At 49.5% G+C, this 25357-nt stretch overlaps 1 protein-coding gene across 1 annotated transcript in view; it reads left to right on the forward strand.

Moving 5' to 3' along the window:
- Positions 1-18864: 18864 nt before the first annotated feature.
- The window catches only part of DNAH1 (dynein axonemal heavy chain 1), a 71474-nt gene continuing 64981 nt past the window's right edge, over positions 18865-25357 (forward strand). The window contains exons 1-3 of the mRNA XM_039559265.1: positions 18865-18939; positions 23483-23633; positions 24193-24265. Coding sequence (XP_039415199.1) covers positions 23523-23633; positions 24193-24265 — 184 coding nt within the window. The 5' untranslated portion in view covers positions 18865-18939; positions 23483-23522. The remainder of the gene's footprint in view (positions 18940-23482; positions 23634-24192; positions 24266-25357) is intronic.

The following is a 25357-nucleotide window of genomic DNA, read 5'->3' on the forward strand; positions in this document are numbered from 1 at the left end:
ATATGCTCGTGCTACAGCAGAGGATGCTAACTCAGGGCAGAGGATGCTAACTCAGGGCTGGAGGAAACCATTTGTTTCCATGAGTTATAAGATCATATCTGGAAACACCTCTAACAAGCCAAGATCAGTGCGGCAGCGGAGCTGGCGCTGGTCCCCGGCGCGGGCTGTTTGCACACACCAGTAATGATGTGAACGAGTGGCTGTTCAAGGGGCTGATCAACATCAAACCATTGAAATTAAAGGCTGAGGAGAAGCAGAGCCATAAACATTTATTGCAACACTCTGCGTATCATCAGCTGCTGATTTGGAGGCAGTGGAAATGTGCAGCTGAAATAATAGGATTTATCGGAGTCTGAGATGAACTGTCCTTGATGGATGGTTGTAGAAGGGAAACAATGTGCCATCTCCAGCACAAGGCCATTCCTAAAATACAGCGAGGGGGTGGGGGGGGGCTGCTGCCTTTATTAACTCTAATCCCTCACCATTTTAGAGCCCACACCAGCCGTCAGACCCAACTGCAGCAGAATGAGGAAGCCAGCTTGAAGATGATGCCCTGGAATATCCCGGAGGACTGGAAATCAGACTTGTGGTCTCTAAAAGCTGAGTGTGTAATTTGCTGGAAAGTTGACACCCTTTCTGCTTCGTCTTGATGCGTTTTCCATTTGTTTGATCCCCTTTACATTTTTATCTCTGTTCTTCAGACAGAAAAAGCAAATCTAGGAATTTCTTCAGCTGCTCTCTCTTTGCTTCCCAATTTTTTTTCTGTTGCTTCGCTGACACAACTCAAGTTCATTAATGACACCGACAGTTTGCCTTTTAAAGCAAACTCCATCTTCTTTCACCCACCAAAGCTATGGAGCCCCACCTCTGGAGGGAAAATACAGCTGCTGTGCTCCCCCCAGCCAGCGGGTTAAGCAGGAACTGATGGCACTCAGAGCTCAGCTGCTGTAATCAAATCGTCTCCTGTCACCTTGAGCACCCTGTAATGCTCCTACATCTAACAGGCTGGGAGGAAGAGAGGGCTGAGAAAAGCAGTATCAGAAGAATGTGGGAAGAGAATAATTTGATAGATTTTTTTCGTTTTTTTTTTTTTTTTTTACATTGATCTGAAAATTGAAGTTATGGATTGTTTTTTAAAAGGGAACTTCAGAAAAAATCTCTCTCTCCCTCTCTCTCTCTCTCTCTTTTAGAAGTGAACCCAGGGAAATATTTCCATGCAGAAGTCTCTGACTTACAGATCATCCAAGGTGTTTTATGCACATCAAAGTAACTAACATCTGAAACAGGAGAAAAACCCAACTTGACTTCATCAGATTTACAAACAAGTTAGCTTTGGCTGCATTGAACATCTGCTGCAGGCCCTATGGAGAGGAACTGTCTCGTACCTCTCCTGGGGACTTTTGGGCAAGGCTGGATGCAGAAAGGTTTCTGCTGTGACAAACTGGCTCTAATTTGCCCCCTAAAAAGAGGGGGGCAGCATCACAGCTAACGCCTTGTCAACACTCTGTGGCACTGACGGGACAAACCCATCTGGATCAAGGCAAGAGGAAATGCAATGTTGTCACTGTCCCATCTGAGACATCCCTGAGAGCCCCAAATTTAGTGCACCATTCATACTTCATTGGTCTCTAAACTAGCCCTCAGCACCAGCATCTCTGATAAAACAAGCCTTGCCAGGAGCCTCTATCTCATTTTTCCTGCTCAAATGGGTTGCAGAAGGGACTTGCTTTTGTTTCCACCAACACAAAGCCGAAAAAAACCCTCCAAGCTACATCCGTATGGGATGTGGGTGGTTGGAGAAAAATGGGTTTCCTGCTGCTTTGTATGTCCTAAAGCCTATTAACTGGGACTCTGTCTCTACCACTTCTTGTTTTGCCTGACAGGTTAAGCCCGCGTTGGCTTGATGAGACATTAGTGGCAGAACTTTTCCTGTGCCAGCCTGACACAATTCCCACTCCCACAGTTCCGATGTCCCGGATTAGCTGCTCTTGAAGGCACCATTTGAAGATGTTGCACCACACCTTCTCACTGAGACCTTGAAGGGATCCTGTAACCCTCTCAAGATTGCATTGAACTATGTAGAAAAAAACCTGGTTTCTTCAGGGTTGATGCAGCGAGTGACGAAGGCGGAGTGGGGGAGCAGGGACACCTGAGCAGAGATTTTCTCCCTGTTCAGCTGCTTTGGGCATTTGGTTTCTTGCTGCCCAAGTTCCTCTATCATCAGCAGTGAGAACCACAGTCCTCATTGCTTCTTGTGGTCCACAAGCAGCTTTCTTCTGCTGCACCTCCTAACAGAGATCTGTTTGTAAGTGCACCTAAGCCTGCTTCCCCATACCTGCTCTGACCTCTTCTCTGTCCCACGACACAGAAACATGAAAAACATGAATGCTAACACTCCTGCAAATGCAAGAAAAGGGACACTTTCAGTGTGGCTTCACATCTTGAGGTTGCTGAGGAGCCATTTTCAGCACTTCAAGTTGAAGTACTTTCACAAAGGAAAATCAATGCTGAGGCAGCCCGCCCAGAAATGAGGGGTCAGCAGGCTGGCGTGAGGGAGGTGCAGGTGACGGAGGAGCAATGGGAGAGTGCCTCCAGTGCGTGATCCCTCATTGTGGCTGAATCACTAACCCTAAACACATAAATCAAACCCAGCTTGGGGATCACGCCTGCAGGCACACTCTGTTTGATCCAGGAAGGCTCACTTCAGCCTCTTTTGGAAAGACCTTGCCAAGGCTGGACAATGGGAAGGGCTGCTGTGTGTTGCTGTTAGCATTGACACATTTGCCCCATTATTCATGGCTGGTGTGCATTTTGCTTCCTCTTGGTTCCCAGCCTAGTTTTTCACTGGGTTTTCATGCCTTTGAGGCAACCAGCACTGAAATGGTGCCAGTCCTTTGTCAAGAGCCAACTGGGCATACCCTGGGCTTCAGTTTTTGCTGGCGACAGTCCCAAGAGAAGCCGTCTTGTGGTCCTCCATCGTCTGTGTCGCCTCTCCTCTCTGCTGTCCAGCTCACTAATCATTTTTTAAATCTATTAGCTGAATTTTAATTTTTTTTAGTGGACATGATGGAAGAGTAAGAGTCTCAAAGACAAGTGTTAGGAAAACTGGTGCCTGGATCTTTTTCCTCCATCCTCTTGCAGCGCCAGCTGAAGTGAAAGGCTATGATGCATGAGCTCACTTTTAATCAGGTAATCCAGCTGGGAGAGAGCAATACCATAACAATCCATTCAGGATTAAAGAAAAGCTTCTGGCAGTGTCTCTCACCATCCATAAGACACTCATTGTCTCTGCTATGAGTTGCAGGCTCTTCTCTGCTGGGCAGAGTCTCCCAGGATGTCCGAGCACTGGGACAGCACCCATAGTAGGAGCCACTCACTTCTCAACTCAACTCATCTACCCACTCAAACAACACCAGCTTGGGCTTTATCTTCTGTTTATGCCCCCAGCAGAACTGAAAAAAACCCAGTGCCCATCCTTCCCAGAATCCCATCTCTTCCCAGGCCTTTGGCTTTGCACAGGTGCTCCAAAAGCAGAGCAGTGTGGGGCAGGGTGAGTAGGAAACACAATTGTGTTGCCAGTAACAGGTCCTCAGAGACTTCTCCCAAGACACTACAAAGTCTGAAGGCCAGGAAGAGAGTGGTGCTATGGGGTTCTCCTCTGAAATGAGCTACCTGAACCCAGGCACAGTCTGGTCAAGTCAGGCTAGAATTTCTCCAGGGTGGTTTGGCTGCTGCTGGAGCTGCCAGCTGTGCAGGGGGACAAAAGGAAAGATCTGCTTGCTTTTCCTCCATAAAGGCACCACTTGGTCTGTGTCCACATTGCTTCTTCCCTGAAATGCAGTGCCAGGAAGGTGCTGCTTCTCTCCCAGTCGCTGGCACGAGGAAAGCAAACTGGCTGTCCTTGGCATTTGATATAAGGCTTTCCACAAACACCAGCTAATGGGAATTCCTCAGTGGTGTCCCTGGGAGCTTCAATATTGGATGTCAAGGCAGACTTTTGTCTTCTCAGCAGGCAGCTGGACCTGATGTGCTTAACCCTTTCCAGCCCGAACCAGAGGGTGAGGGACTGAGCATGGCAGGGCCTCAGAGTGGGCTGGGGTCCTGCTCCAGCTGCCTGCTGTGCTTGGCTGCTCCATGCCCCGACCTCAGCTTCACACCACTCCTGCTCCTGCAAACTCAGTGCACGTCCAGCTTTGTTTTATTGTCAAGGTGCCTCAGAGCATAGGGATCCAGGAGGATTACTGAATGCCTTGCAACTTGGAGATGGCAGGCACACCGGGCACGCTGAAGGGTTTTGTTTGTGCCTGGTGAGAGCAGCTGTGGGCAGGAGTGGGTGAGTGGGGAAGTTACCAAAAGAGAAATAAGGAAACAAAAGGCAAGTTGGGGCAGGGGGGGTAATGTTTGCATGGGGGAGGGCAGGAATTTCTTTTCTTTGTCGGAAAGTCTAAAGTGCCTTTCTTTAGTGCCTTGGTCGCTGCATGGGGCCTTGGTCAATAACATTCCTCCCTCACCCTGCGGAAGGAGACGGGCCAAGCAAGACACGGCTGAATGAAATTCCTCTCACCTCACCCCGTAAACATCCCAAGAGTCTGGCCCCATTATGGCTGGGTACAAAAGTCTGGGTCCGAGGCCGAACAAAAGGATGGGGAAGAAAGTGCAGGTTGCCAGGGCAACGCTGTCCAGGCTGCCTGGTTTTATCAGCAAGGGGCCTGGGTTTTCTGCCTGAGTTACGGGAATCTGAGGCAATTTATTTCCACCGCAAGACAGAGGCTTTAGAGGGCAGCGCAGTGAGGCTCCGGCTTCGCTTTTGGTGTTCGCAGCAGGGCAGGTGAGGTGGGAGCAGCCGGGTACCCAGAGAGCCAGCAGCATCCTGGGAGGCACGGGCAGCACAGCAACGCCCAGGGAGTCCCCTGCAAAGGTTAACACAGAATGGTGACCCTCCAGGGAGTCTGTCCAATCTGCCCCTTACATGATTTGGGCTCTGTCCCGGCCTCCTCTACAACACATGAAGTCTGCTCGTCCGTCTGTTCAGAGTCCATTCATCTCTCTTGACTGAGGATGGACTTCTCTCTGCTTGGGGACCCCAGTACCCTGGCAGGTTGGATTAAATTGGGGAAAACCGGTTTTTTCAGTAGCCTGACAGAGAGGGTTTTACAGTTTAATTCAGAGAGGCTTTTACAGTTTAATCCAGATGAAGGCTGGTTACTTCTAGGCCTAGTGTTGTCTGCACTAGAGATGATCTGGTCCACTCCCAGAGAGCATCAAATTTGCCTCTGACAGGCCTGGATTGCAGTGGGAACATCTGGAACCCAGTGCCTGAGGGTCAAAAGAAGCAGGACTGCCAGGTCCCCTGGCACAGCATTTAGCAAAGCTAATGCAAAACCTTAAAGCTACCTGAGCCCAGAGGACTGGATCTGGGATGTGTTGGCCTCACATTGAAAAGGACGAGGTCAGCTATGGGAAATTAAGTTCCAACTGGATAAATGTCCTTCCCCACCAGTTTTTGGTGACAAGAGACAGAATACTCCAGAGACCTGGAAGCAGTAAAGACAACATGGGAAACCAAGCTGACACCAATCTTACAAAGGGTGTTACAACACTGGGGAAAGTATCATTCAGGCATCCACTCAGCACAGTGGCTCTATTGGGCAGCAAAGATGTTCATGATGTGGCTCCCTGTCAGTCTGAAGAGGATGATAACGCTGGGTGTAGGGTCAACATGCAAGATAGAGAATGAAAAAAAGCCTGAATGGTATAACAAAATAAGGTACAAAAGTCAGACATGCTGATGTGTTAAAGCCAGGACAAGCAGGCATTTTTGGTTTCCAAACAAACCAAAATACCAAAATGCAGGTGGGATGGCAAGGTTTCCAGAGGCAGAACCTCTTGCAGAAGAGAAAGAACCACACTGAAGGTTGTGAATGTAGTACCCACTCCTTGTTTGTTTCATGTTTTTCCTGTGGGATGTGGGGAGTTTGTAGGATGGGTCAGTAGCATGCAAAGACCTGGAACAAAATTTGCAGGCCAGCTCGGTTAAACAGCTGGAGCAGAACCAGCTCAGCAGGCCATGGAAAGCATTCGGCCGAGACAGCCTGCTCATCTCAATTCATCTAGACAAATTTCTAGACAAATGCGCCAAGCTGTGCTCAATGGAGTGACAGGGAAATTACTAATTAAACTGAAGATGGTGGGATTAGTGGGAAGAAATAACAGTCGGGTACAGAAGCTGTACCTCTGGACAGAGGCAGTAGCAGGCTAGACAGAGTTCACCACTGGAGTTTCTCTGGAATTGATCCTGGGATTGATCTTGTTTATTCTCTCCATGAATGATGTTGTCATAAGAAGTGGAAGCGCTTAGGTTAAGCCAGCTGATGACGCAGAAGGGAGAGGCATTGTGAATGCAGAGGAGACAGGAGATCAAACAGAAAGCAGCAGACAACCTTGAGCACGGAGACGCAGGAACGAGTTGAAATTCAAGAGCACGAAATGCAAGACTAATCACAGGGTTGGGGTTTTTTGTGCTAGACAGGGAGTGTGTCAGTTGGACATGACTGAGGAGGAGGTGAACTTCGTTGTAGCAGTCATGGGTGATTATGAACCACCAATGAGCTAAAGGCACAAAAAGGCGAACGAGACCCGAGGGGTTTGGGATATTGCCAGTAGAAGCAGGAAATTATTAATAGCATTTGCGAAGTACTGACAAGACCTCATCTAGCATTGGGTAGGAGTCCTGGACAGGTAGGCTGAATTCTTGCCAGAAGCAGTGCAGAAAAATTCTCTGAATATGATCAAGAGACTGGAGATTCTGTTTCACAAATAAAAGATGGAAGGAGTTATCTTCTCCATTGGTTTGCAAGTGATAGCCAAGCACAGCAGAAAAACTCACAAATTAGAAAGCAAGGATGCTGACAACCCCAGACCCTGTGTCCCTGTGCCTCCCTCCCACCTGAAACTACCTCCACAGGATCTCTTCTGCAGAGAGACCATTTGCACCCTCCTCCTTCCCCCTCCTCGCCTTCGTGCCTGGAAACTGATCCCCACTTCAACTCGAAACAGGCAAAAAGAAAAGGAAAGCCAGTAGACTGGGTCTTTTGTACAGCAAAGCAGATTAGGGGCCTCCCAGGGACTTGCAGCTTGTAAGAGGGAAGGGCTGGGAGATGGAGGGAGGTAGGGGGGTGGCTCTGCTCTCCTCCACAAACAGTGAAACTCAGACCTGCCTTTGGTCTGCTCCTTGCAAAGTCTTTTTTGTCCCCCTTCCTTCCTGTCCCCCTCCCTTCCTGTCCCCCCCCCGCTTGACATTGTGGACCAGCTTTTGGGGGCTAGGATCTTTTCAGTTCCTGCAATGGATTTAATTCCTGAAACGTGTGTCCTGTTCCCCGCTCCCGTGCTGAATCAGGAAAGCATTCACCCAAACAAAAGCCAAATCTCCCTCCTAGGGGCAATCAGGAAAAGGGGTCCCTGCAGTGGTCTCTGGTTTGAAGACAAAAGGTTGCTTGAACTATAGACAAGCGGGTTAGTGCCACCATGGATTATAGAAACAGCTGTGGAAGCAGGGATTAGCCACCACCTGTGTGACAAAGGCTACAGGTCTCCAGTCCGAGGGCCAGCAGAACACATGGCAGAGGCTTTGTGCTACCTGTCTGCCTGAGCTTGACTCTTCAGGTGCTTTCTTTATTCTCAACTTGCCCTCACCAAATGCAAAGTGCTTAGGCTAGGATGAGCCAGACTTGCCTAGACCCAGGTTTGGGCAATCTTGGCCTCTTTTAATTTGAGTTGACTGATTCCCTCTGTCCTACAGCCCAACTCCTCTTTGGCTGTGAGCTGTAGGAAATGACTTGGTGTGGTGAGCACACTAAGGCAGAGCAATGCCTGGGTACAGGGGAAGCACAGACCCTGCCACTGCCACTGGCACTGAGCTGCTCCTCGTGCAGCAGCTTGGTCTGCCATGGGGGACTGGCTTTCTTAAAGCCTCTTGACCTGAAGGGAAGCTGCTACACCTTTTTAAGTGCTCTGTAATGTCCTACTTGTTGGTGTGTCCATGCAGCACCCCATCCCTTTAGCCCTTCTAGGCTCAAGCTTTGTCCTCTGTAAAACAGCCATGGCATAGACCCATCCTCTGGCAGGGGACTTGCAAAGCTAAAATCATTACTAGTTTTGAAACATTCAGCTATTTTAGTGAACTCAACTGAAAAGCTTTTTAGGAGACTAATAATCCTACCTCCCTAGCAGAGATTGAATAATGTGCAGTAAATCCTGCCTCAGGCTTCATGCACTGAACAACACGGTGGAAAAGCCTTGTGAGATTTTTTGCTAACGGTGCAAAGTCTGTCCTCTGTGTGGCATGAAGGAGGGTCCCCCAGAAAACAGCTTAGCTGTGGAATTAACTCTAAATGTGCTGCAACCAGATTGTTTTGGGCAACTTCATGTGTACATGCATGTTTTGTTCTGTAACAGTTGGTTATACAGTCCTTTTTGCCAACAGGTTTTCGAGTTAAACTTTAAACAAAAAACCTCACCAGAAGGGTAATCCAACACTGGAATTGTCTGCCCAGGGAGGTTGTGGGGTCTCCATCCTTGGAGATACTCAAAACCTGATGAGATGTGGTACAAATCAACCTGCTTGAGATGGATCTTCTTTGAGCCAGGCAGTCGGACTACATGGTCTCCAGAGGCTCCTGCCAACTTCAATTGTTCTTTAATTTTTAAAAAGCTGTAGAAGGATGAGTTAGCCTCTAAATTTCAGGACACAAGATTTGCCATGGGAACTGACCGTCCAGATGCAAAAGCACTGAGCCTGCAATCCCTTGAGCTGAGGGCAAGGAGACACCCTGCTACCCACAGAGCATGAAAAGCCTTTTCTCTTTGCTTCTTCCATTCAGCCAAGAGAAAAAGACAGTAGTGGGGGCCTGAATTATGGCACTTGTGGGTTCTTCCTGTTGCTGACAATAACGAGGGGCAGCATTAGTTTCCAGGCAACTGATTTGGTGTCTTTCCAAGGGCCTCTGGCAGTGGGGTTTCTCACTGAGGACCCTGGTTTCTTCCCTTCCCTTTGTAAGCATTACACTCTCACCTAAATTGCAGACTCCACTCTCCTGGTTGCAGGTTTTTTGACATCCTTGCCTTTGATTTTCAGATCCTCACAGTTCTTTTTAAACATGGGTTCTCCTCAGGGAAACTCCCAAAGATGGTGGATCTGCAGGTGCAGCAACACCAAGTGAGTGTGGTCGAGATTAAAAGCTGGGCTGGTGAGGGTGGCAGAAGGCACAGAGGTAAGGTACAGCCCCAGAGAACATGAACTTGGTGCTTCAGATTGGGAAACTGGGATCAGCACACAGCTTTGACAGACCTTCATGTCTACAAACCTACAAATGCTACAAAGCCACTCAAAACAGAGCTATCTGAACTTCACCAAGTCCCCACCTTGAATCGTGGTGCTACTGCAGCAGGACCTAAGGCAAGAGACACCCATGATGCTGCTAAATGCCACAGCATATTCCCTGCTAAAAGTGGGGCTGCCTCACTGCTGAGTCTGTGGCTTCTGAAGGAGAATAAAAACACTGGTCTTTACCAGATAAAGCTCAATAAAGCTGGGTAATTCCAAGAACAAAGGAAATTAAATTCTCCAGACTGCACTGTAGAAGTGACCCACAATGTTCTGTGGTCCAAACCCGTGTAGAATTATGATTCTTTTAGGCATAGAGACCTGACTTTTTAGAATGATGGACTTTTTTTCCCTGGAACTTTACTTTTAGTCTTTAAAATGGAAAATTCCAGAAGAGAAGGAGAAATTACAGGTTCCTAGGAACATCAAGGATCAACTGTTTCCTAGCAGAAGGCAAGACAAGAGCCAAAGGCGACCCCAGTACAGGCTCAGCCCTCACCAGTCAGGGCCCTCTTGTGTTACACTCGTAGCCTGGGAAGAGGGGGAACTGGAGCTGGGAATCAGAATGTTCAGATCAACCCCAGGGAAGCAGCAAACATACCATTTCATACAACATGAAATGAGATCTAACAGGGAAGAGGAGAGGGAAGGTGGAGGGGGATCCATTATTCATGAAGGCAACAGTAGTACAACAGAGCTTGCACAGACCCAGGCAGCGCTGGATAAGGTTACTGCAGAAACAAGGGTTGGTAATGGTATGCCAAAGCTCTGCTTCTTGGGTGTAGAAAGCAGAGAGGCATTGAGTCCTTCCTTTTCCTTTCTTTCCCCTTTCTTTCCCTTCCCTTCCTTTCCCAGCACAACACTCTCCTGGGGCATATGACATCAGAAACAAGCTTCCTTGGAAAGCTCTACTCATGGTCTGTTGAGGAAGATTTGGGAAGTTAGAAACCTGTAGAACACAGGAGGAGGGAGAAGCGGACCCCAGAGAGATAGCAGACAAGTGAGATCAAGGTTCTCCACCTCTCACCAAGGCTGATTCTGATTTCCTCAACAGGGAAACCTATCAGGGCTTGGCACTTGTCTCAAATGACAGCACGTGTTTGCTATGGTTCTGTGGTTTCTCACAAAGCAATGGTTTTTTGTTTTGTTTTTTTTTTCCAGTTTGCTGCTTTCTCTTTTTTCTCCTTGCAAACAGAGCTGCTGGCTCCTCTCTGGCAGGCTGGCTGTGGGACACCATTTACAGATGGATGGGTGAGCAGGTACCTGTGTAGCGCTGACTGTTGCAACATGGAGGACATATCTCAGCAGTTGTCCTGAGGAATTAAACATCCCTGGATGTTTGGACAGGAAACTGGGCTCTGGCTTTGCACTGCTTGGCTTGGAAATATCCTGAGAGTAAAAAAGAGGGTGAGACACAGAGCTGGGTTGATGTGCAGAGGAAGGGTTGTAGCCCTTATAGCTCTTGATGGCATCACCTGCAGTGGTTTCTGGGGCTACTTAAACTCTGTGTGATGGGCTAACTCTAGTCCTTCTTTCAGGCAACAGTGGTGGCTGTTACCTGCATCACTGTTACTGCTGGAACTCAGTCAGGGGTGTGGGGCAAGGAAGGGATTGTTTCCTGGGCACTTGGTGGTGTGTATATACAACACAGGTGGTGGGTAGCACAAACAGTGAGGCATTTTGCTTAAACTGGTATGTTCCTGCTCACCTTTTGGTTGATGTGTAGGGGAGAGGCAATGGGGGGACAATTATCTATTAAAAACACAATCAGATGTTGAATGTGAATATGGACTGTGGGCTACTATCCAGGGGGAAAAAATCCACCACTCAGTGCAACGCCTTTGTTTTGCCTTGAACAGAAGCAGATCTGTAATCCTGGAGGTGGTGGAAAATGAACTATTTCCTACCCTGGACAGCTTGCACAAGGCAGAAATGTGTGCAGGCTTGTGCAGTGAAGGTGATCCCTCCACTCAGCAGCTGAGGAGGCCCTGGGATTGTGACACTCTTGTGTAGGGGCCACTTTGATGGACTAGAACATGTGCTGAATCACGCCCTTGTGCAAAAAGAGCTCTTCCTCAGCTGAGGGACGCTTTGCAGGATCAGACTCTGCTGGTGCTGCAGGAAGTGCTGACATCAAATCAGTGCATGTCATTGCCAGGCTGTGCCTGGAGGGATGTATGGCTTGAGCACACTGGCTTGGATCATGTCCCATGTGTAGTACTAGGGCTGCCAGGCACTGCAGCCAGAACATTTAGTGCTCACCTGGAATACATTGCACGATATATTTAGAATGCCTTTTTTTTTAATTTCCCATTGCTTTTAATTGCATTCAGCTATTTTGATATTTCTGCCGGTGGTCGGCCACATGGTTTTGCAAAAAAAAGCCACCATTGAGCAGCGTGTGGGCCTCGTGTCTGCCTGTGAGCCAGGTCCCATCTGGCTGTAATTACTAGCTTCACATCAGCAAAAGAGTGTAATATTTAAATACAAATGTTTGATGTTTGCATAGCAAACCTCAGGATGGAAAGCTCTTGATAATCAGCCTGCAGGGAGGAGGTGGGCTTGCTGCAGGTGAGCACTGAGGTGTGTGGGATGCAGCAAGACTTTGTGGGGTTTTATGGGGATAGAGAGAAGAGCAACACTGAATTCAGAAGCCCTTCATGCCTCGCTCTGGGCAGAAGCTCCACACAGCATTGTAATCCTCAGTCTTAGGCAGATGGGCTACGAGCAGGGCAGATGTGATGCAGGGCAGATGACCCTGCCAGGAATCTCCCATATCCTCGCATTCAGAACATGTGAGGAGGTCACTGAAGCTTGCAAAATGGTAGAAGAGCTCCTGAAATCAATACAGGCTCCCTGCCCTCAGTAGTAGCCATCAGGATGGATAACAACCCTTGTTAGGTTTCAGCAGCTCAGGCACCAGCCGTGCCTGGAGAGTAGGGAGCTGGAGCCAAACTCACAGAAACATGGACAATCTATTGCACCAGCCCCTAAACACTAAGCTTGGGACCACAGCAAGCATTAGCCACTTTGTCTGGCAGAGATAAGATCCAACCCATAGTACCCTTCCAAAGAACCTTCCCCTGCTTGTAGTGAACACAAGCGTGAGATCTCTTGTGTACGGCACTTTGCTTCCCTGCCCTTCAATCCCAGTCCTTTGGGGAAGGAAAACAACAAGCTTGTACTGCACCCTGCTCCAATTGGGACGACAAGTGAGAAAACGGCTTCATCTGCTCCCAGGCACATCTGGAAGGTGACAGACACGTGCGCTGCCTGCAGCATCCTCTGTTTAGCATTAAGGTCCAAGCACAACCGTGCACACCCAGCCAAATGAGAGTCCTGGAGCTGCTGCCTGCTGTGCCACCTCCTGTAGGGTACACAGCACCCTTGTTTTGCTCCTGATGGAGAAGAAAAGCCATGCCTGGAGATGGCTTTCGTTCATAATGCCATCACAGGGCTAGCAGCTGGCTCTTCCTGAGCTTGTCCAGACAAGGTTCAACCTGTCACAACTCGTCATTTTATAAGTGCAGGAGGCTAGAGCCTAGGATAACAGGATACTAATAGGATAACAAATGCCTCCTCACTGTCTCAGGGGGTTTGGGGACCTATTCTCTGCAGCTTGCACACCCAAGGTGAGCCAGCCCTACTGTCGTCACTGCCTCCGAGGAGCATTGCTCATCTTGACAAACTTTAAAGCTGCATCCTGACAGACCAAAATAAATCAATCAATAAATAAATCGTCCGTCTCGTCTACTGGATTCTGCAGTTTATTTCCTTGGCGCTGATGAAAAATAGTTGGATGCTTAGTATCTTCATGAGACTAATTATGATAAACAGCCCCATCGCTGCTAATATCCGGACATTAATTCCCAGATGGAGCTGCAGAAAATGTCAGGAATGGAAATGTCAGCTCTCTAAAAGGACCTGGCAGGTATTGAAGTGGGGACTGGAACGTCAGCAGAGGAGGGAGTAGGGGGAGATCTGGGAATTAGCAGGATGTCGGTACACATTTGGAAGCTATAATTCTTCTCACTTGATTGCCCAGTTCCTCCCAGCAATGCCACAACCACAGCTTTCTTTGGATTTTGCTTTCTCTGAGCTCTGCTCCCGGTACCGAAGCAAAAGACTGGCACTCACTAAACACGTGATACTTTCTTTGGGCAGAAGAAGCTCAGCCTTAAGCTTCAGGAATCTCCTTCCTGCTGGGATTCCCAGAAATGTCACCCTGCTCTGCAGGATGGACACACCAGTAATTCCCTCTACACTGGGTGTGGGGCAGGCAGGCTGACAGGCAACAAAAGGTTACACCCAAACTCTGCTTCCATTCTCCTCTGGGTTTCACATCTGCATCCATATTTACATTGCTACAATTACCAGCTGAATACAAAAATATGACAGAAAATAGCAAAAAACCCACTCTCTTAGGGTTTCTGTTTTGGTTTTGTTTGTTTGTTTGTTTGTGGTTTGTTTGTTTCTGGTTTTTTGTTTGCTTTCTACGAGCAGTTTTAAAAAGTTTCTTGTATTTAGGATGGCTATTTATGGATAATATTCCCTGCCAAGCGAGAAGGTACTTCAATAGTAGATGGACTAGCCAGACAAATGATATGAATGCCCAACTACTGACAACACTGTGTCGATGGCAGAAGTCAGGCTGGCACCTGGCGCAATAAATCAGCTGATGAACAAGTCCAAGAAAGTCTGTTTTGAAGCCATTTGAAATCAAAAAATGGGTTGTCCTCTCATGGTGCAAAGACATGCACTGGTTTTGCTGCTCTGTTCAGCCTGCTGGCTCAGGCCCTGTTCTGTACAGCATCTGAAACAGTGGTGCTCAGACAATGATCTATTCCAGCTTTTGGCACATGCTTTCCAATGGAAAAAATCTGAACAGGTTGGGGATTCCTTGATCAGATGCCAGTTGGTTGAGAGAAAGCCTTTTCACAGGAGTCTGTTACTGTTTGTCAGCAAAGGCTGGAATTTTTGCTCAAAGCCAGATCATTTCGACATTTACCTGATGAGAGGAGATTTAAGCTTGAGCCTGATAGGTCTGGTTCAGACTGCAGACTTGAACCAGAACTCTCCAAGCCCCCCAGCAAGTTCTCTTGTGGTAGGGAGCCAAGATGCCTCTGTCTCTCATGAAAAGTTTGAAGTTCCTCTGGAAGCTTCAGGGAAAATTTCCAGCCTTTCTAGAAGCAGGCAAGAAAAGGGGAAGCAGCTGCCCCATATTTGCTGTGGAGCCACAGAGCTCCAAACCCCCTGTGGATATTCTGACAGATAACCTGTCATCTGCATAAAATCTGGCCATTGATCTGTTGGGACTTCTGAGGAATTTAAAGGTCTAGCTCCAGGGGATTTGGGAGCCAGAGGGTGGGATACTTGGGAGCACCTCTGCCACTAACCGTCTCTGGAAACAAAGTCCTTATAAAGTACACATAGGCTCTTTTTGGAAAAATCTCCCAGCTTGCTGGGAACTTGCTGGCTGACGAGCTCTTTCTGTCTGCAGCCCCATGGAGAACATGGCAGCGTTGCATTTGAGGCAGTTCTGGCCAATCCAGCTGAACCAATTGTGTGAAAATGGCTACTGCAAGCTCCTCTGCCCACCGCTGCTGAGCTCTCATCACTGAGGCTTGTTTATTTTCTCCATCCCCACCACTCCCTGCCTGCTCAGGCTTGGCCCTGGTAATCCTCACTGTCATCTTCCTCCTTCTGGAGAGCCCCGCACATTTTGTCTGTCTTCCTTGGGGAAGTAACCTCTGCCTGCAAATTCCCCGGGGAAGCCTTCTGGCTGGGTTAATGGTGTGATCCCCAATGTGAGAGAACACGCCCTGGGGAGATGATGTACTGTGGCACAGTGGTGGAGACTAACAAGAATGTCACCATCAGAGTCAAAGTCTCATTAGCTTTCTGAAGCAAAAGCTGGCTGGAAAGTACAGAACTTGCAGCTACAAACTGCTCACTGGTCCCAGCCTGACCGAATTCAAGGTAACAGCCTTGTGTCAAGAGAGCTTTTGAAAGCAGCAGGAATATAAAGAGAATCTGGCTTGATATCACCTCCCCAGAATCAACCTGCCCCTTCAAGAGAAGTGCTCAGGCAACAAGAAGCCAGACCTTGTCCTGACTCTCCCTGCTTTATGGCTTTCTCATGGCTTTGTGTCTCGGGGTTCAATCTGAGGACTTTGTCAAAAGTACTGGCAGCATTGTCAACGTGTGGTGTTTTACGCTAGATTAATGCTGTATCTTGTGTGTGGGAACACATGTAGGTGTGGAGACAGAGAAATCTAGGGCCTTATTCTCTAGTGGCCTTGTGCTTTAAGGATCATTTACACCTTCAGCAAAATGTGTGTGGGGTGGGTATGGAAACACTGCTAAATCTGATGGGGCCTGCCACCCACAGTAGGGGGTAGGTGCAAGTGATGGAACAAAACAACCGGCACATCATCTCCAAGGTCCACAGAAGCTGGGATTTTTGCTATTTTATTATTCCTCCCATAACTAAGGGAAGGCTGTTCTCTGTAGAAGCGAGTTGTGGTGTGATATATGGTTTCCTGGGCTACTGGATTGGGATAGATGCATGAGAGACAAATGTGTGAAAGTGCAGGGCATGAAAAGTAGCTCCAACAGCTCAGACCAAGTAGGAGAAAAGCTGGGCTCTTCAGTCAGAAAAGAGCCTCAGAGACAGAATGAGCCACTAGCATGTTTAACATATTTCTCCTTTCCAGTGCCAGCTCACACCCTAACATCTACTGAAACCGGTTTAATTCTCATGTCTGGTAGCTGTGTGAAAGGAGAGTTCTCTCCCTCCCTGTGAGTCCAGACTCTACTAACCTTTGCTCATGCTTTCACTCCAGTGGTGTGACAGGAGACAGGGAGAATAGTGTATTCCTTCTCCCAAAACAGCCTTGCACTAAGGAAAATACTGGGTAAGTCACTGACCCGTGTATTTCAGCAGGGACTCAGGAACCTCCTCTTGGAGAACTGTTTTCTTGGGAACTCAGCATCACCTGTAAGTATGGATGAATCTGTGGCCTCAAAAGAGCCCATGGTAGAAAAGGAGCACTAAGAAGAACTGTCAGAAGAAAGACACCACTAAACCTTTTGTGCTGGCCCAGCTGGGGACAGGATCTCAGCTCAGACTGATATGAGGTGAAAGCACAGAGATGGCTTGGCTGTGCCAACCACCACCACTGCCATTTTGGACCTGCCCTTTGCAAGTGGGTACCACATTCCCCTGCCCGGTCTTCCTGGGCTAAAGGAGCACCCATGGAAGCAGAACACACTGCCAGCAAATCCTGCTGCAACACCTGGGAGCAAGTCTCTGGAGAAGCAGAAAGGCCTTTTGAAAGCGGGTCAGGGAATGGATCAGACATGGCAGCACATGGGTGGAGAGCACATGGCTCACACACCTGTCTGCTTTCTGTTCTGGCCTGATGGGTTTGTGAAGGCCCAGACAGTCAAATCAGTGGGGCTTTCACCTCCTGACTTGCTGAAGCATTTTGTGGTGAACTTTGAAAGCCTGGTCAAAAATGAAGCCCAGCTGACCACAGAGAGAGCAAGACCTGCTGTGAATCCCAGCCCATGGCAGGGGGGATGAAGCCAGCATGAAACAGATGCATATTTTTCCCATGCAAAGGGCAACGGGGCTCCACCATTGTTTCCTCTCAATCAGAGAAGCCATCTGGGATGTGACTCCAGGGAACTCCAGCAAGAGCTGTAATTATATCAAACATAATTGAGGCAAGCCAGCACCACTCCTTACTTAAGTAAAGCGATGAGGCCAGCAATATGACAGAGGACGTTCACCTGGGAGTTTCTCCAGCATCCGCTGCTTTCAGTGGGGCTGGGAGCAGCTCAGCCTGGAGTGAAAATCCACCCAGAGACCTCCTTGCTGCGTGGGACTGATCCTGTGAACACCTTGGCAGCAGCTGAGCATTGCTGGGAGGGAGCTTGCTTATCTGGAGAAGCTTGTGCTTCTTCTCTGAGGCTCTATCTGTCCCACCTTTCTCTGTCCAAACCTCACATCTCCTTACATGCAAATTTTCAGATGGCACAAATGCCTCACCACCCTTGACTACCAGGCCCTTTGCCCCTGGCAGGTACCCAGGCAGGGAGAGGAGCCAGTGCTTGTGGCCTGGGCTCTTCTGCCTCCCCATGGCATGCCCCCCATCCTGGTGCCTCTTTGTCTAATTCTCTGCCCACACACAAGGCCATGTGGGCATCCCTTGGGCCAGCTGTGTTGTCCTGCTCCTCTGGCCCTGCATTCTAGGACTTGCACCTCTCCCAGGTGCAGAGCTGGGAAGCAGCAGGACTTACTGTCAGCCTGGACAGGGCCAGCAGGGATTGGGGGTCTCAAAAGAGCTATGAACCAGCCCCTGCCCACCCACCTGCCACAGCTCTCCTCCTGCAGGAGCCTCCACTCATCTCCTGTTTCATCCTTTCCTCCTCCTCCTCTGCCCTTTGTACTCCTTCACAGTAGATCTCTTATCGCTTGGGTTTTTTTCCTCTTTAAATCTTTTCCTCTCTTCTCTTCCACCTCCTTCCTCTCCCCCAAAATAATCCAAACCTGTTCTTCCTCACTCCCCTGCAGGGCTGGCACTGCTTGTCCCTTCCCCACCATTCTCTCTGTGGGGAACCAGCTTGTTGGTCCCTGTTCAACAGGACTCAATGCCTCAGTGCCACTTCTCCTTCTGCAGGGATGACATGTTCTCCAGGGCCAGTAGTCCCCCATCCCCACCCAACATGGTCTTTTAGCTCAAGACCTTCACGAGTACACAAGGTTGACTTAGACAAGCCATCGCGCAGCTCTACATCAGCACCCTCCCCGCCTGCACTGGTTTTGGGGATGGGATGGAGGAAGGATCTGCTGGACCTTCCTGGACAGTGGCCGGCAGGGCTGGCAGTCAGCTGGTGCGGAAGGTGGCACTGGAACAGCAGTTACCCAGCCCCTCGCCTTCCTCGCATGGGGAACGGGGGCTGTCCCCAGTGGCACTCGGTGGCTCCTTGCTGGGATGGCCGAGCACCCGCACCCTGGGACTGGCAGCCCTGGAACGCACGGGTTGGTGGTGGCTCGGTGGCAGTGCTCCACAGCGGTAGCCTCTGGTGGCAGCTCTGCGTTGGCCCTAGTGTGGTGACTCAGTGGGAGTCACCCACAGGAGAGGCTCTGTGGTGTCCCCGTTGCGGCAACTCAGAGACGCCAGTGGCAACTCCGCGGTGGTGATTCGTAGGTGGCTCCAGGTCTCTGCGACGTCCCTGCGGCAGCAGCTGAAGTGACACCGGAAGCTTTGCGGTGTCCCTGCGGTAGCTCGGTGGCGGCTCTGGGCGACACCGGGGGCTCTGCACAGCCCCACGCTGGCAGCTGCACCTTGGGGCAGACCCCGCCTTCCCAGGAGGGCGCTCCCCCCGGCTCGGGCGTGGCGTTGCCCGGCCCGCGCTGCCCCGCGCCTCCTCCGGACCAGCCCAACGGCCCGCGCAGGGGGGGGAGCCGGAGTCTCCAGCCGGAGCTTTCTGCCCGCCCCTGCTCCCGTGGCAACGCGTGCGGCGTCGGGGCGGACTCGGGTCGCTCGGTGCGTACCGCCCGCAGGCAGGGCCGGGCAGGGCCCCGCCGGCCCCCGGAGCGGGCCTGGGGCTGCGGGCTCCGAGGAGGGGCTCGGGGGCTGCAGCGGGCCCCGCCGGGCTGGGCCGGGAGGGTGGGCGCGCAGGTGGCTCATGAGGGAGTCCCCTCGTGCTTCCAGGACACTGGAGGTGTCGGGCAGGCCAGGATTCCTCGGAGCATTGGGAGCGGGGTGTCCCCGCGGCTGGTGCACGGGCTGGGCGCCGGGAGCTGCTCCTGGCGCTGCCCCATCGCCACACGTCGCACGTTAACAGCCCCTGGGCTGCTCCTCCCGCAGCCGGGGTCTTTCGGAAATGGAACCAACAGCAGCGCTTGTTTGATCCGTGTTGTGCTTCGTAAATGACACCGACGTTGTTGGAGTCGCGGTGCAAATGCTCGGAGGGGTGTCCTGCAGCACCCACCGTGGCTGTAAGCCCAGGCCGTGCCGCCGAGCCCGGGCCGTGCCGAGCAGCGCTGGCCGCCGTCCGCCTGTGCTGCTCCCCCCGGTTCGGGCGGTGCTTGCGTGGTGCTTTCCCGTGGGGAAAAGAATGCACTTAAAAACCCAGAGGAAAATCCATTTTAAACCCTTGCAAATTGTTGGAGGGAATGGGCTGCTATAAAACTCGAAATTACTGTCAACTCGCTTTTTAAGGTAGAAGGGATTTGAAGTACAGGATAATGTTTAAAGCAGTTTGTTGAGAATGCATCACCTTGTCTGAGCTTACCTTGTGTGGCTTAAATTATAGCAAGAAGGAATTTCTGCATGTTGGTGTCCAGATGGTCTAGTAGCTGGGGTTCTGGCTATGCACAGATAAATAAATTTTAGATAAATACTAGATTTCCATCTGCGGTTTTGCTTAGGGGTTAGATGATATTTAAAGTACTATTCTCTTGCTCTGTTGCAATTTTTAGCCATTTTGAACCTGATTTGAAAGAAAAGAGTCCCATTTTGTCAAAGCTTTGCATCAAAGAATTGAAGTAGAGGCAACAGATCAAAAAGCTTGTACCAGACGTTGAGCAAGACATGTGGGAGTTTGACTTTATGGATGTGTAAAGCCTGGATTTACCGAGAAATTGTAATTATAGTTTTGCCACAATGACACACAGACGCTGTAGCTAATGTTGTGTCAGCAGTGCCATAAGAATATGCTCTCACTTTGAATAGTTCAATTTAGCATAAATAGTACCTGGTATGTCTAGGAAACATGCTTTTCAGGTGTGAGGGAGCATGACTGAACTAATGCACAGATAGGTGTTTCAGCAGTCGGGAAAAGGTTTTAGAGCTGAAGCTGGGACAGCTTGGTGCCAGGCAGATGTTAGCCAGTGAAGAACAGGGAGAGGCTCCCAGGTGTGCAGGGGCCGGGGGGAGAGAAGGGTTACTGAGGAGGGCAGAGAAGCTGCTTTAAGGAAGACATCTCACCTACTTGCAACGAGCTGGACTCCTGTTTCCTCCACCTTTGTACCTCTCCTTGTCAAAGGAAAGCTTCAGTCCTGAGGAAAGTGCTCCAAGTAGGAAGGGATTGAAGGCTGTGAATGTGGCAGGTATCCGGCCTCCTGTCCCGAGCTGGAGTGTGACGGGGCACTGGGCAGTTTCACTGCTCTTCCTCGGGATCCCTCGGACAACCAAGGAATTCTTGAGCAAAAGCTATGTGGTACCATCAGCAAGTGCTGTAGCAGAGCTGGCTGAAAGCTTGAACTGCCATTGTGTGCTCGCTGCAGGATGGAAGGTGTTCTCTCCTGTAAGCCCTGGCAGTCCATGCCAAGCTCTGCTGCCCAGGGATGAGGGTCTAGGGTCACCCCTGGATGGAGGGAGGGGAGGACAGCCCTAGGTCTGCATGCTGCTCATTCTTTTGGGGGGTGGAAAGGCTGTTGGCGTTGGAAGCTTGGAAAGAGGGAACTGCTCTGTAGTCAACTCCTTGACTCAGTAGCTAGGCTGAATAAAAGTGAGAGGGTCTCTCTTCTTGTCTTTGAAACCAGCCTGCAGACCATTCCTGAGAGGTGGATGGGACCAGCCAAACCACCTACTAGCTGGAGGCTGGCACTGAAGCGAGCTCGCCACCATGCTCTGGGAAACCTCCTTGCTGGAAAACCCAGACACATCCCAGTAGCTGGGGTGGCAGGAGAGTAGGATTCCCTTTGTGCTTAGCAGCTCTCCCATATCTGCATCAGTTTTAGTGCTCTCAGACAAGCTGTTTTACTGATTTGTTTGGGGAATTGCTGGGAAAACTTTGGATGCTTGGTTTTGTTCTTTATTTTAAGTGGTGTGTGTCAGGTTTTATTGCAGTTGCAAACACAGGACCTCCCCTCTGTGAAGCTGGGAGAACATGATGGATGTTTTTGATCTGGACACTGAGTAGGGGTTTGTTTTATTTTGACATAAGTGCTCAGGAAGGACTTTTACAGAAGTGTGAGTGAGTACACAGAGAGCAAAGTGGCAAAGAATTAGGCCTGCTGTGGGCTGGCTTGGTACACCTTTCCCCAGTCATGGGAACTTGTCTGTCATGGGCAGCAGCCACATTATTTTGGTTCTAGGCAGAGATTGCCAGTCCTGCTAAACTGGTAGTGGGTTCAGTCACTCACCCCTACTACAGGTTCAGATGAACCTTGTGTCCTGGAGCTAGCTTCTTTAATTGGATGGGTTTAGGATTCTGGTCCTAAGAGGCAAAAGTACATGTTACCATGTTGGCCCTGCTGCCAAGAAGAGGACGCTCAGGTGACACATCAGGAGAGGCACCGCAGGGTCGTTCTGCCTTGCTGCTGTTCTCGGTGCCGGTGCAGCAGGCATGAAAGAGTCCAGCAGTGATTCATCAGGAATCCTTGGATCTTGGCTGATTCCAATCAGTCCTGCTGGGCTGCTAAAATAGATATGGCCAGAGCATAAAATAGCTAATAAAAACAAAATCCTCCATGGAAAATTCATTCTTCAGGGTGTGAGGTTCCAGTTGCCATGCCAAAGCAAAGCTGAGAGGAGAGAGATTTGAGATTTTCTAGCTTGAGGGAGGGGAGGGGGTATTATTGATCTCATCTCCCAGGTCTTTCCAATCTGTTCGTTTACTCCATTTCACTTAAAAGATTCGCATCATGGTAACCTTGATTTATTATCTGATTTCTTTTTTGATTCAACCTCTCAAAATTGTGCACTGGCTTGAACCTGCAGTAATAAACCAGCACAGTTATTCCCTCTTATCTCCGGCATGCATGTAATGCTTTCCCTGTTGCCTGTACCCGATTCATTCTCACAGACAGGCAGCAAGGTGAAATTGTGAAAAGATTGCCCTCTCTCATCAAGAGTATAGGGCGAGCAGAGTTTTCACTCCATTCAAGAGCAGAGCAGAGAGGGCATGGCAGGAAGGGGTTCTGTGGCGTTGTCTGCAGGTCAGGATGAGACTCCAGACAAGTACTGTGCCAGCTGTGGCCTGCAAGACCAGGCAAGGTCTTTGCAGTGCTTAGCTGTGGGAAGCTGGAAGACTCCTACTGCAGAGCTACCAGAAGTAAGAAAGGTCCTAGCAAGGGTTCAGGAGACAAACCACAAGTCAAGTAGGGCTGGATGAGGAGTCTGGGTCTAGCCCTGAGCAGGAATTGATCAGTAAGCTGTATTGGCCTTGGAGTACCTTTGAGAGACACCATGGAGAGCTTTGACTCATAATTTATAGGAATAAGCTACACAGGTATGTGTACATCATTATATCAGTGCATGTGTGCGCAGGCTGGAGGGGTTTGTGTCACTTTAGCTGTTCTAATTAGTTACAATAGTCATCTCTGTGTTTAGACAAGCCTAAAATCAAGGGTTGCATTATCCTCCTGCCAGAAGTCTGAGAGCTGTTCTTAACTGGTATCTCTCAGTGCACAAAGGTTTTTGTAAAATAAAGATGTACAGCTGTGATATTTGCCTGGATATTTGCATCTCCCAAGGTGGAAGAGCAGAAATTATTTGTGAGCTGAGCAAAAATATCCCCTGCAGGAGGAGAAAGAGGGGAGCTTCTAGCTATATTTTAATATGTGTTAGGTGATGCTTGAATATCTGTTGTGAATTATTTAAATGGAAGAGGCAGACTTAGACCTGGAAGTAGCTGCATTGGTATCCTAGGCTACTCCCACTGGAGTCAAGTGTGACAAGGTTTTTAAGGGATTTGGGTGCAGCAAAAGTAGTACTTCTTCTGTAGTCCCAGTTCACTCAAATTCTCCTGGCAGCCTTTTGAACGCTGCCACGGATCCGGGAAGCCCCTGCTGCTTAAGGAAAGCAGCTTTTCTTGTGTATGCTGCTGGTCTTCCCACTCCAAACCCCATCTGGAATAATAAAATGGTCTCTTTCTCCAGAGTTAGTGAGCCATTGAGGCAGCCACGTGAGTCTGATGGCCCCCAGGCTGTGAATGCAGTGGTTGGTATCGAATCAGGGGATCGAACCTTCCGTGTTACCCACTCATCGTAGCAAGTCAAGGATATCCAGCACTGTGGGAGGGTGTGGAGGCGTGCCAAAGATACAGTGTGTGACAGGCTCAATGTCTTTCCACTCGTAGCAAGCCCAGGGTTACGTCACAGCATTGTTCTCCTGAGAAGATGGAGAAAGCAAGGAAGGAATTGAGGGATTTTCTGAGTAGGAGCCGTCCCAGTACCAGCAATGAGGCTTCTGCTGGTGTCCCTACTCCAAGAACCTCCAGTAGCTCAGGGGTAAGTGAAAAGAGCAGTTCTTTTTCCAGCACTGTCCCGAAAGGGGAAGACTGATGGTACAGCTGGTGTGGACACATATAGGTTTCACCTCAGGTCCTAGCACTTCCTTTGCTCAGACGCCTTTGTGCCTTGACCTTTACAAAGTGAAGCCATGAGGCGTATCCTGGTCAGAGCTGTGCTGCCTTCCTCAGTAGCCAGTGACAGCACTGTCACGATTGCCTGGATTTAGGATGCCAGTACAGCAGGGCAGGCTTGTGGTTGTGACTGCAGGTGATATTTGGTAGTAAAACCCTAATGACTGGCTGCCTAATCAGCCCCCAGTCAACATCTTAAGCTGACATCAGGCCACATGCTGCTGGCAGATCCCCTGCCCCTGTGCACTGGGCTGAACTTTTCAAGTATTTCTGTCTCTGAGCCTTTTCTGACCACTACTCACAGTCTCAGTTGTTCCTAAAGATTTGGTAAAGTCAGTCTTAGAGTCACACTTTCTCTCTGGACTTCTGTGACCCCCACTCACACTGTGTCATGACTGTGCTCTGACACTTCTCTCACATTCCAGGGTGCTTCTGCTGGCCCGCGTGTGTCCCAGTCTTTGGTGAGCCAGGCGGACCTGGAGCAGCACACCCCTAAAGGTAAATACACTGAGGGAACGGGTGGGGCAGGAAACTGGGCTATAACTGTTTAAGGTTGTCTACAGTGGTCATGCTGGGAATTAGGCTGCTGCCTCTGGGTTCATGCTCTGCTTTCATTTTCCTCTCAGTGCTCAGGAACGGTGCTGAGCTGCTTGAATATCCCATGAAAAGTGAATTTCGTTTAGAGGTGCAGCAAAGTGATCTGAGTGGGTGGTAAAACCATTCTTCCTTTTCTCCTGGATATATCCACTTACCCCAGAGTTCAGGGTGGACTGTGCTGGTGCCTGTGGGAGTTCTGGTCCTACTGCCAGGAGAACACTGAATTTGCATGTGTTCTTACTGTGCATGGAGCCAGCAATGTCCCTTTACTGTGAAAATCATAGAATATCCTGAGTTAGAAGGGACCCACAAGGATCATCAAGTTAAACTGCTGGCCCTGCACATGACAACCCCAAAAAATGGGACCTGCCTGTGAGAGCTGTATTTGGGATTTAGGTACCCATAGCCAAAATCACGGTCTTCTCTCATTTATTTATTCTACACCCAGCTGCACCCCAGAGCAGATTGTTCTCTCTAGATGCAAGGGCTCTCTGTGTGTACAGAGCTGCTGGTGCCACCTGCTTACAAGCACTTGTGTCATGGATGCTCAAATATAGGAACAGAGAATGGTTGAAGGTTTGCCAGCACTCTCCTGGCCCCTAGAGCACTCCTGGGGATATGGATCATAGACTGGCAGCGGGTGGGAAGAAACTGTGTGTGTGAGAGGATTTTAGAGAAAGATGGGAACTGTATATACCACCCTCCTGTGCTTAGATGTGACATTTATTTTCATGAGTGAGGACAAATGACTGCTTCCTCAAGTGAATCTTGACAAGCTAGACTCATCTTTAACAAGTGGAGACAGAACTCTATTTATGATCTGCTGCTTCTTCAAGGGGGAAGAAGCCATCAGGTTGGAAATGTAAATGCAAATGAAACACTAAATATTGACATAAATAGTTGATAGTGCACAAAGTGCCATAATGGATGGTGCATGGATTTGGCAACAATGAAGTGACTAAACTGGAACAGCTGTGCTCCTTGACAACAAAT

This window comes from Corvus cornix, chromosome 12 (genome assembly GCF_000738735.6).
Source record: "Corvus cornix cornix isolate S_Up_H32 chromosome 12, ASM73873v5, whole genome shotgun sequence".
NCBI lineage: Eukaryota > Metazoa > Chordata > Aves > Passeriformes > Corvidae > Corvus > Corvus cornix.